We start from the raw sequence: 12,805 nt of genomic DNA on the forward strand, positions 1-12,805 counted from the left end.
CAAATCAATCAGTAAAATACGAGTTATAAGTTAGATTATTTCAGTGTTCTGCACTATATCCTGTGCAATTCAGAATCTGGTAGGTTCAGAATAATTGTTGAAGAGCAGGAGTTCTTGAAAAATAGAAATTTAGGCTAATAATAAAATAACCCTCAAATACCAGTATCTCCGAGTGAAAAATAGCACATAGGGTGGTAAACCCCAAATTTAGGCCTATGAAATGTAGGCTAACAGGTCCCTTTTATAAAGGGCACACAAACAGAAACCCAGACAGAAACACATTTACACACAAGTGTTAGCATTTGACAAATGCAATTGAGAAACATGGCATTTTTTAAAATGAAAATAATGGGTATTTTGTGTATTTGGCACAATGTAGTGTGGTATTAATACAGGATAGGATACAGAGGAAAGTAGGATGGTTTTGTACCTTGAAGAATGCTCAGTGTCAAATCAGACAAGTTAACTGTATCCACTGCCAGTACAGAATTCTTACAGAGCCAATTTTCAGGCTTAAATTAGGAAGAACACAGCTTCTAAATTATACTGCTGAAGAGGAGAGCAACTGTGGCTGTAGTGTGCTGCAGGAGATCAGAGCATCTACAAAGGCAGGAAATAACCAATGGAATACTTGAGTCATCCTTTATAGCAGGGGTAAGTGAGGTGACTGCTACAGGGACTACCAAAACATGAGGAGAACCCACATGAGGAAATGTCTCTTTATTTGGTTGAAAGGAGTGTACAAAAACTTCTTGAAAAAATTAAATTTTGTTTTGTAGCAGTTTCAGCATCACAGACTGTGGCAAACTTGAAAAGACAACCTGTAGAAAACAATCAAGTTTATGAAAATATAATAGGTGGTCAGAAGGGTCACATAGTTGCAAGCAGTCTGCAGATTATTTATGAAGGTTCTTAAGTGTGCAATTACTCTGCTGTGAGAGAGACTACAAGCTGCTTCCACATGCAGAAATCAGAACAGAACATAAAAATTATGAAGTTAAATGGCAAATGTGACCAACAGATGACTAATCAGTTATTCAGTTAAAATTAGGTAAGTGATGTTAGAAAGTTTTGTGTATTGATGTTGACAATTGAGGAACTAGAGATTCTCATACCCAGAATCCTTGGAAAAAGAGACATTGCAGGACCTGCCTCAGTGTAAGGTGTCAGTAAAAAGCTTTCAGAGCAGTGACAGTGACAATTGTCCTCAAGTAGATGACATGCCAGACAGCATGTGTAAAATAGAACCTGATGTGGAGCCTGGGTAAATGTGACACTGCTGCTGCTCTGCTTTTAGGAAGGGTGAAAACCAAAGACTGTCTAGAAACCTCTACAGCAAGATGTGATTAAAGGAAACCAGGCAGTTGCACTGATTTGCCTGAAGTTCTCCACAGAGGTTTTCAGGAAGTATTTTTGACTTAGAAAAACCTAAAATGCTTGGTAACTGCCAATAAAGATACTTGCTTGTCCTGTAGAAAGTAGATTAGTGGCTTCGTGCAAGGAAAAAGAGGTTACTTGCATTATTCTCTGAAAGGCCTGTAGGTTCATGAATTTCCTTTTCTTATATTCTTATAAAAAATACATATACTTAGATATACTTCTGTTTTCCTTTGTGCTCCAGTACAAAATATTTGTCTTTTAGCACAATGAGAGGGGAAATAAGAAACAGAGCAATTCAGAAGCATGTTAGTTTTTGCTTGGCATTTGATTAAGGAAGATAATGCCTTTACTTCTGATATTAGAACTTCAAACACCTTAAAAACACCTTAAGAGAACTTGTTACTCTAAATTCATAGTTGTGGGGGGGCTTCATTTATCCAAAACATTCAGGAATTTATTATTAGAAGCACCAGCTTCTAATGCTGATGTCTTGCTTCATAGCACAAGAGCTCTGTTCTCTGCAAATCCTGAACATGGATCACTTTCTGTGGGTGGGAATTTCTCCAGAGGGGTTGCTCAGTCTGGAACAGCTGATGGGATCAGCACCCATAGCTCTGGGTGTCACTCACTGCCCAAAAGGCTGAGCTGTTCAACCTAACTTTAGGTCTTAAAACTGTGGATAGCAAATTGCAAAGTTGGAAGAGCTCATCCTGAGCAGCCTGGCTGTCAGGCTGTGGCTTTGTCAGCTGCCCAGTGCAAGCCTTCAGTGACCAGAGGCAAAATCCTCAGCCTCAGGGGCAGGGGAGGCCTCGGTGCTCCAGCTGCTGCCACTCGTGCAGCGAGCAGGGACTGGAAACAGGCACACAGAGCACAATGGGAAATGAAAACCATGGGAAGAGCCCAGTAAAACAGAGTAAGTGCTTGCTCTTACTTTACAAAAGATCCAAAAGTCAGAGCTACTTCTACTCTGTTCTGCCCATATTGATGTTAGGACACTGCTTCATATTTTGCAGTTTTCCATTTTGTAGGCTGGAGCCTCTATCTGACATTTGATGCTTTCTCAATATGCAGTGTGTTGGTCCTTTCTCGATGCAGCACAGAGAGGGAAAAGCTTTGCAATGCAACATTGCAGCATCACCAGTACTGACCAGGCCAATCTAATCTGTTTGTAGCAGATTTTCTCCCCACCAATTTAACTTCTATTCTGCACCCTCTATTTTTAACTGTTAGTATAAATTTGCCAGCCAGCTTATGTTCTAGATAAATAGTAAGAGAGGAAAAGGTGAAACTATTGCAAATAAATTAACAGCTGAAATTCCGAAATCTGGGAAAACTGCCAAAGAGGTCAATTACATAGACAGAGAAAAGTTGTTAAAATAATTTTCATTTCACAACCCAATATTAAAAAGGGAGAAAAAAGTGTTTTAAACACCCGCTGTATCACATTTTGATCTGTGCCATATCTGACAAGTTTTCAAAGTGCGGTTATCACTGTTGTATGGAGAATGTGCCATGAGTGTACACAGTGTAGTGTGTGCACCCCTCTCTCTCTTCATCTGCTCCAGTTGTCATTTCAGGATTATTGACCTGGACTCTTAGCACAGGAAACACTTTGTGGCATTTTTTATATCATCCACTCAGTTGACACTGATCATTCAGAATGATTTTAGGTATCAGTAGGTACCAAATGATTACTGAATATTAGCAAGGCCTCTGTAATGATTCAGTGTGTGAGGCATTTCTGGTGCCTCTGACTTGAGGAGTGAGTCGAGGGTCCAGGCTGTGGGATCAGCAGTCAACACCTGCACCACAGGCACCAAACAGGCAGGGATTAACTGGAGGGGCACTGGGCTGAAAAGTCAAGGTCCTACTTGCACAACTGTTATCTCAAGTCTAATGGAACTGGCTCTCTCCAAAGAGGCAGCAGAAGTATGAACTACAAAATTCATAAACCTGGCAGACAGAGCACAAAGAACATGAAACCCATCCTGGAGATCTGTATTGCAGAATCCCAAACAAGCTCTGCATCCTTCCCCTGCAAACTTGTGCTGAAGAAAGGAAATGGTGTCAACACAAGGAGGTTTAACACAGCCATGCATGCTGCTTTCCCAGTGTCTGGTTGCTACTGGGATGGCTCCTAAGGTTAAGCAAAAGGGAGTATGAAATCTTTGTAGATATATTTTTAGGACGGAGTAGCCCCCGCAGCCCATAGTCAAAAGTAGGAGAGGTGGGAAAAGTGTTTTTTTAAAAGTAAAGAAATTTTCTTTTGTTTGTAAAGCATTAGCAGTAGAGCCTGAGCTTGTCCTTTTTCAGAATTGTTGAAATTTGTTCCTCTTCCAATTTGTCACCTGAAAAACTTGAGTTTTGCTAGACAACATTGTAGAAAACCTGTATCTATGCACATTAATTAAGTTTTCAGTTTTAGTCACAGACTGCTACATGTTGTGTGCTTGCCCCTCATTGGAAGAAGGTGACACATCATGCATTCAAATACTGACCTGGATTTCTCTTTTCGTCTTTAATACAAAAAGGAAAATGTTGGATGATTTCGCCCTCAGCCTTGTACATTTTTATGCAAGATTTTATCTCTTACTGACTACATAATTTACATTTGAAACTGCTTTAATTTATACCATTCCCCATCAGAAAGACAAGTTCTGATAATGTTGGTATTATATGAATATTATATGTGCCATGAAAGATTAGAGTCTGATCTGAGCTGCTGCCTTCTGCAAGTTCTCCTTTCTTTGAAGCCTTTATTTTTATCCTCAGCTGTACCTTATCTAAACAATGGAGAGTTCTGGAGTCTGCAGGCTCCCCCCAGTCCATTTGTTGGGTGCAGAGTTCCAGACAATTGAAATGGACATTCCTGGAAAGTCCAGAATAGGAAGATGTGGTAGTTGGGAGTCCAAGGTCTGTGAACAAACGCCTTAGTCAGACACAGCAGGAAAAGCATTTTCAGCCTTTTCTTGAGGCCTGCAAGGTGCTCTGGCAGAACACTGATTTACATCTTCCTTTGAAAAAAGCACACTTGAATACTGGTTGGTTTTATAAATTAGCAATTCTTGCAAAGTCACTGGGACAAGTAAGGTTCCTCCACTAGAGTTCTTTGTTGTAATGAAGACATTTGCCTGCATTTGCCCAAGAAATGGTAGATGTTTCTAATGGAAATCCATGTAAACCAGATAAATCTGTATTCACCACATGCTAAAAGTATTGCAAAAAAAAAAACACTGAGCTACAAACAGATTCTTAAAAACAAATCAGTGATTATTTAGAACAAAGCAACACCAACTAACCTGTAGCTTTAATATTCTACATAATGACTTCTGCAGAAGTTTGGCAGATAAAACCCCATGTGACCAGCTATTGTCTTCAGTGTAATGTGTTCTAAGGAGAATGCAGTGCCAGTGGCTACGTGCTGTTCAGGTAAACACCTCTGCCTGTGGGAACTACAGAACATTGCAGGACAGACCAGTTTGTGCTGATGGTGCTAGTACAGATACAGATCAGCCATCAAAACTTAAGGGAAGTAACTAATAATTTCAAAATACTGAACTTCAGAATGTTATTGATAATGTTTTTATTGTAGCACTCATGAAAGTTTTAGCAGTACTGAGCAGCTGGTACACTGGATTTGCACAAAGCTACTGTTCAGTAGATAAGAGCTGTTGGAGCCCCTGAGAGCAAGCTAATGAATGCCCTGACAGAAGCTGGTGGAGCACAGTTCTTATGAATAAGCATCTATCATATGTTGAAAAAATAAAAAGTTGTGGGGTTTTTTTTTTAGCAGTTGTTTACTTGTGTATTGTGTTGGCCTAGTAAAAATACTTGGGAAAGTGCCCTACCTGCAGTCACACAGTTTCCAGTGTCCTTGTGCAGTTAGTTCATTGAATGACAGGTTTTTCTGTCAGATGAATTGCACATCTTGTAATGCTTGAGGGAATTGGCTTTTCCATGGTGTGTGTGACCTTTTAGAACCCTTGGATTCAATACCAGGGGTGTAGCAAGCTGTCCTTGCACTCCTGAAGAGAAAACCATTGCAGGGATGGATAACAAACTCCTCCTCCATTACACACAGGGCTGTGCAGGAGGTGGTTTGAATGCTTTCCTGAGTGACATAACCTCTTTTCAGAGCTGAATTTTCTTAGTTACATGGACTTCAGCATATTCACAATATTAATACATTTATACATACATATTCAAAATATTAATACATTTCTACATCAGAACCACTTATGGATCCTACTGCCACGAAGGGCAATGCTCAGGCTGTTCAGTGCTAGAAACACAATTTACACCAGCTGTAGATTGGTAGAAGCATTTCTGATGCTTCTACCAGACAGAAATAGTTGGTAGGAAAGTAAATCCTGCTATGGAAAATTAAGGAAGCATTAAGAAAGATGGTGAAGTGCATCAACACTATTCTGTAAAATTGCCCAGTGGAGGACAAAGTAGCAAAAGCCTGGGTTCCAGATCTGTTAAGGTGTTCAATAGAAGCAGCTTATTAGCAGAATAAAATGTTCTAAACATAAAAATGGTCCTTGGTCAACAAAAGGATCCATTAAATACCTGTTTATAGAAGGTCCAAGCAAACTCATGCAATGATTAAGGAAAAGCCTGTATAATTCAGCCTATTCAAAGTCTTGCTGAGAAAGAGATGATACAACCTACTGCCCACTCAGTAATGGGAATCAACAGGACTCATTGCTCCCAACAATGAAATAATAATTTAGGTGGTGGTTATGGTCCAATATTTTTCTAAAATTTGTCATTATTATTTAATGTGATATTTTTCATGTCCATGTAGAATGTTATTCAGTTTTCTTTGAGAACATTACCAAGGTCCGTTTTTGTAAAATAGACATTTCTGTCACTGCTTTTACACTTAGCCTTTAAAATTATAATTTTTATCATCTTCCAACCTCAATTGTCCTGCATTTAATTAAATAGGATTTAGAGTAGGACTTCAAGATTGTAATTTCTTAATAACCTTGGTTAACTTTGTCACATTCATGGAGGTGTCCCTCACTTTTAAATAGTACAAGTTGATTAAACTTGACTGAAGTTGACACACAAACTGGCCTGTATATTAGTCCATCCTGAATCTTCACTGTAGGGAAATTTACTGATATAATTCAGTTACTGTGGTTTCAGAAATGCAAGTAAACAGAAAACTGGCCCAATTAATAGGTATGTAGTGTTTAAAAAGAATATTCTCTTAACCTGAATCTAGGTTCTTAGGAAGTTCTGTAAGTAGCCTGAAAGAGTCAGGAATTGCTAGAGTTATTTGTTGTGCTTGTCACACTCTTGAACAGAAGGAGTTCTGTGGGGAAATCTCCATAAACCTGACCTGTGCTGTGCCTTTCAGTTACCTGTGTGTCATGAATGCTCGTGTGCCTATTTTCTACAAGGAGCTTAGGGATTCTCCTGCATGGATTATGGCAGGACGTTTTTTGCCCCTTGCTTAACTGTTGCTGAAGCCAGGCTCCTCATTCATCTCCTGTTACATAACAGCATCAAGGCTTAGCTCTGAAAGTATTTATTTTTAAAAGGGTTATGCTGATGAGTTCTGCCTTTTGGAAAGCATAAAAACTGTCAATTTTTAATATTTCTTCTTTTTTTTTTATAGTGAATGAGATCATAGGAAGAGATATGTCACAGATCTCAGTGTCACATGGAGCACCAGTGGCCAGCCAGCCTGCACATCCGTGTCCTGGATCTCTGGAGACGAGAATATCTGATGGAATCCAGTAATGGATAAGCTAACGACTCAACATCCATGAAAACGTCACAGTTTCTCTGAATATTTCTTCATCCTCTTCCTCTTTAGACTTACTGTGCTTCCAACTCTGTGGCCTTGATGAACTGGAACAGTGGATCCTTGCAAAGCCCTTTTAGTGGGTTACATTTTTGATGTAGAGACAGAGCATTTTAATTATAGTTCCTCAGATGCTGTAAAGAGACTTCTTAAAATGGACACACAGAATCTACACCAGATATTTTAACTGTTTTAAAGTTACAAACAAGCTTTGCTTTTTGCATTTAAATAGAATACTTTTATATTTTAAGTGCTTCAGATGTGTGGAGGTGTTAGTTTGCTCTTATAATATTCACAGTCCTGAACGTGGAAGATTTAATGCACATCTTCAGTGTGCTGCTTGCCCTTAGAGGTAGTATAGTTTGTAACTGATGATTTGTAACACCTTTTGGTCATTTTGGAAAGCCTTTAAAGCTTCTGTTGTTTCTTTTTTTTTTTCTTAATAAGATCTTCCAGTGGCAAGTTGTACCTGTCATCTGAAGCCAATGCCATGGAAGCCATTGTGTATATGAATACTGTAGTGTTTTCTTTCTTAGATTCATAGGAAGCGAAGCCAAATGTAGATCTGCACTTGTTTATAAACTGAAGATGTTACTTGATAGGCTGCAAAAAGACCATTCCATCATGAAAGTGTTGGGATAGAAATTACATTCCAAAATTTAACTTTTATAACTTTGTGGATAATCTTCCTGATCTTTATTAGCACAGGCTCCTTCTTGAAATAGCTTTTTTCTTAGCAAGTTACATTTGTAATCAAATTTGAGCAGTAGGATTTTAGATTAAAGAACAGCAACATCAAAGCCATGTTAGATACAGGAGAAAATTTAATGTTTGCTGAGGATCTAAATATTCCCATTATCCCTGCAGAATATGGGTTTGAAATCACCAATTCAGTGGCATTCAAGTTTTCAATGCAATAGATCATTTGATCACATCTGTATCTTTTATAGGCTTATGCCCAACCATGCCACTTGGAACTCCTAAGGAGATGACAGTTACAGTTCCTTAAATTCTGGCTGTTTGTAAATGTCAGTTTGCTAAAAGTAATTTACTGTGAATTAGTGGTTAGGCAGTACCATGTGTCCATGTTTAATTTCAAAGGTGTGAAGCAGGAGCTACCAAAGAAATACACAAGATTCAGCAGCAGCAGTAAACTCTGTGCTGTGCTCTGAGGATGCATCTCCTTTATCCCCATAATCTGATGAATTTGAAACAATCTGTTTACATCATTACCTAAAAATCTCTGGCCTTTCCAGTCAGACACTGTGGAGAGGATCCAGCACTGCCTGTGGAGGCCACAGCCTTTTCCCTCCCCCAGGAACCACTCATTCCAGAGCTTCCCTCCATGGAACACACAGGGTATACCAGTCATGGCAAAGGTCAGCAGTACAGGGAACCTCAGAACATCCAAGGTGTTCCTTTTAGTTGCTCATTTGGGTGAGCCATGGCAATCTAACAAAAATTAAGAGTGAATTAATACAAAGAATTAGAAAATTGGAAAATATATTTGCATTGGTTCCAGTTCAGACAAGTGTAGCCATTTTAGCAGTTAACACATGGGGAGCACATGCCCTTTGTCAACTTCAAATGAATGAAAGGGTCTGACAGTGGAGAGCAGTGCTGAGTTGTAACACCTGGGAAAGCAAACACAGCTTCTACTGATGTTGCATTTTGGCAAACAGTGGTGGGGAAAACTTTCCATTGAGCCTTTTGCAGGCAGAACCTTACACCTGGAGTGAAGTCAGTGCCCAAGCAATACCATAGCTGTAATCCCATCTCTGAAACAGCTGAATCATGAACTTTTAAAGACCATATTAAGTGGGTAAAATTGTAATTTTATCATGTGCTTCCTTTTAAGAGTGCAGCCTGAGGCTACTAACTTGATGTATCATAATTATTTCAAACAACTTAATGCAAGACCACCATGTACCTGCTGGGAATCTGAAGCATCTTTTCTGTGAATGTACTGTTGAGTGGTGCAAATCTTGACATTTGCAGGAAAGAATTGGCAGGGCTGGAATCTGGAAAGTGTGATATTGTAATTGTCCCTCAGCAATGGTGCTTTACTCTGTCCTCTACTCGTGTACGTTAAAGGTCCTAGAAAGAACTCACATGCTCAGAAATACATCTACTTCTGTTTTTAACACCTTCAAAACAAACCAAACCACACAATGCTGTAAACCATGTCATTGTCTCACAGTGTGTGCTGGTGGCAAGGCACGTTCCAGTTTTCATTCATGTATTGGGTCTTTTGCATTAACCATTGTTTGTAGGAGAATTCTGACTGAAAAGCTTTTCATACTGTATGGGATTTATGCTCCTTTATCCTGCTGGTACAGACTCTCCTTGCAAGTTCTCCAAGTAGCTGGAATTCACACTGTACCTAAAATATAGGAGCCCAAACAATCCGGAGTTGCTATGCACTAAATTTTCTGATGCCTTTAAATACCTTGATGCCTGTAGACGTAGAAATGCTTTCCTATTTAAAAATGAAATTTTAAAAAATATAGCTTTGGATACTAAAGCAGTTTTGTATTTGCCTTGTAAAAGCTTCAATACAAGGGTCTTAATTTTATTTTAGCTTGTGTGATAACGTAGATAAAGACTGTTAATCTTGTATAATTTTAGTGGTATAAAAAGCACATGATCTCTATTGGACTATGCAAATTTAATTAAACAACAGAACCCGGCAATTGTTAATATTTTGTTGGCATCCACTTCCTTGTCCTTAAGTCCTGTCTTCTCCCTGAGTACTTTCCCAAAAATTTTTATTAACTTAGATTATCCTGAAGGAAAGCCTTAATGATGAGGTAGCTTTTCTATAAGGAGGGTAAAAGATCAATGTTTGGGGGGAAAAACAAAAGGGGGTAGTATATTAATCCAGGGGGACAGGGGTGAGTTCTGAAATTACCATAAACTAGGAATCTGAATTTCTGTAGTAAAACTTACCTGTTATCAGGGGAACTGCCACCCTTTTTAAACCAAAGAATGAAAAAATGGTTTTGTTCTGATACAAAGCTTTGAAACTCTATTTTTGATACTCATAATGGATGTCATTCCTTGAGGTTCGGAAATCGTTCAAATTGAAGTTTTATATTTAAAAATGTGGGACAATAAAGATTAAGTTCTAGATGTTTACAGAGCCTTGTATTGTAATTTCATGTACATTTTGTATTTTAAACATTTTTGTAAGTTATGATTGCAGTGCTACTTGCAGAAATAAAGGGAAAAACTTGCATTTAGGCTCTTAAATCATAGTGTTCAAATAAATAAAAATAATGCAAATACATTGTCATTTATTTGAAACGCAGACCAGATGTAGTGGGAAGAAACTCCATTTGTGATGCAGCAGTAACCAGCTGTGCCAGGCTAGGACAGGGGCACTGAGGGACATTGGATATTGGAAATTATTATTCAAGGGAGTTCGTCAGAAAAAGCAATTCCCATTCCTGAAAGGATATTATCTCAGGCAAGATATGGTTAAACAGTTTCTGAAATAAATGTGAAATTCCAACAAAGTTTATATTACTTGCCAAATCCTGGCTGATCAGGCAGCACCGAGGGAAGTCCCTGTGGGTACAGTCGGGCCTTACAAAATGTGTATCTCATCTCAATGATCTTGGTGCTACTGAAAAGGTTTTTATTTCCCCTGCAGTTTCCTGCCGGGCCCTTTCCTTACCCACTGAGGTGTGGGGCTGCTCGGAGCCCAGCACGGAGGCAGAAGCCGCGGCCTTGGGCTGCCATGCTCACCTGCGGCAGGGAGCAGAGGCCAGGATCGCGGCCAGGCCGGGATTTGCGTCCCTCGGAGCGCCTGTCCCGGCCCATTACCTTCAGCTGCATTTGGCTATAAATACACCAGAAAGGGGATGCTCGAGTGGCACCAGCCGAAGCACGGTAAATATAGCCGAGCTTTAGTAAAAATAGCCCCGGCAGTTTGAAAGCTGTTCACATGTTCTGTAGGGTGATTACCCGGGGTATAATTAGCACACACCGACACCAGCAATAAGCCATTGACTGCGTCTCCTTTGCCGTCAATTCAAGTCGCCTTTCAGATGCAAATGGGCTGGAGGCTGCTCCGCTCGGGTGCGGGTGGCACAGGAGAGAGAGGATCTGCGCTCAGCCAGGGCGGGTGGAGCTCAGCCCGCCCTGACACACGCGCGGCTCTCCGTGCACAGACCAGGCTTTATGGCAGGCTGAAAACGCCGCTTCCACCTTGCAGAGCACTGGTTTGGTGTTTCACGTAATCAGAGAACAGCAACGTCCTGGTAAAGTCAGTTCCCTCAGAAGAGTAACCAGACGTTTTCACTTGGGACCCAAACCCAAAGGAAATGCTGGCAGAAATCAAGGCCTTTTACTTCTCATATTGTAGCCACTATTCCCTTACAATATTCCACAGCACAGACTTGTGCTTTCTTCTTCCTGCTGCTTGTTTTTGGACCCCTCTCTGTCCCTGCCTAACTCAAAATACCACTGTATGTTCTGAATCTACCATGTGCTCCACTGGACTGAATGAGGTGAGGATTGAGCTGTTTTGTCCCTACCTTTATTCTTTGCCCCATGGCTTCAATTAATTTGCAATAACAATATTCAGGAACTAGCCACTGCTGTAGTGAGGGAAGTATTAGGATACGTAGAAGGCCATGGAAAAGAAAAAAAGATTTTCAATATATTTAAATTCATGCATAGTTTTGCATACAGACTTCTCTGGTAAAGAAAGTTCACTCAGAATTTTATTCTGCCTGGTAAAAGGATAATTTTTATCAGTCATTCTTAACAAAAAGCAGTCATTTGCAGAGATCCTCTAAAAATTATTTTACACCTGCTACATGCAAAAGAAAACAGAAGGAATAAAAAAACCAGACTAAGATACATAAGCAATAGAAAAGGAATATTTACTTTGCAAAGACTTGGATGTTCAATATATCTTGTTTTTGAAGAGGTTGATCCACTAGAAAAGCCGGGCTATATAAGTTCTCAAGCTGCAAATGTAAAGTTTTCATTTCATTTGTGGTTTTTATTACTAGAAACTGAAAAAGAAATACCTCTTCCTTCCTGTCATTGCTGTGACACCTGCTGGTGAGAGCTGGAAGAATATTTGTAGTCTGTGGTTGTTCTTTTCTGTAATTTTTAATCAAAGTGATGCATCTAAAGAGGACTTGATATGAAAATATGGCTTGGCAATGTAGTGCTGGATAATCAGTAATATCATATGAAGTAAGCTGGAGGGAAAAAAGAACAACTACTCTTCCAAGTTCTTCTGACAGAGGAATGATAAATGACTGATGGCTTAGAAAGGTCCTTCTTGTAATAAAAAGCAGGAAAGACAGGGAAGCAGTGTGTTGAAAATCCTGACGGTTGGGAAGGCAAATATTTTCTAGAAAACAGGCAATTATAAAAAACAATAACCACCCTACAATATTAACAACTGCAGCATCTCTCAATAAACACCTCCACACCTTAATGACTGCAGGTTCTGGAATCAAAGACAAAAGTTCCTAAATCCAGCTTCTCCACATACCCAAGGTTCTGTCTGTAACACCAACATCAAGGATTTAGGCTGGCATAGAGCATGTTTTAGGACAAGGCATGAAAGGTCAGGGTTGC

The 12,805-nt window shown here is 39.6% G+C and overlaps 1 protein-coding gene across 3 annotated transcripts in view; it reads left to right on the top strand.

Moving 5' to 3' along the window:
• The window catches only part of NFATC3 (nuclear factor of activated T cells 3), a 63,862-nt gene extending 53,525 nt beyond the window's left edge, over positions 1–10,337 (top strand). For all 3 annotated transcript variants that reach the window (XM_071440424.1, XM_071440422.1, XM_071440425.1), the window contains one exon: positions 7,013–10,337. In XM_071440424.1, coding sequence (XP_071296525.1) covers positions 7,013–7,137 — 125 coding nt within the window. In that variant the 3' untranslated portion in view covers positions 7,138–10,337. The remainder of the gene's footprint in view (positions 1–7,012) is intronic.
• The last annotated feature ends 2,468 nt before the right edge of the window (positions 10,338–12,805 follow it).

The sequence above is a fragment of the Agelaius tricolor genome, unplaced genomic scaffold, assembly GCF_023055355.1.
Source record: "Agelaius tricolor isolate 1412-34295 unplaced genomic scaffold, bAgeTri1.0.p SCAF_15, whole genome shotgun sequence".
Taxonomy (NCBI): Eukaryota; Metazoa; Chordata; class Aves; order Passeriformes; family Icteridae; genus Agelaius; species Agelaius tricolor.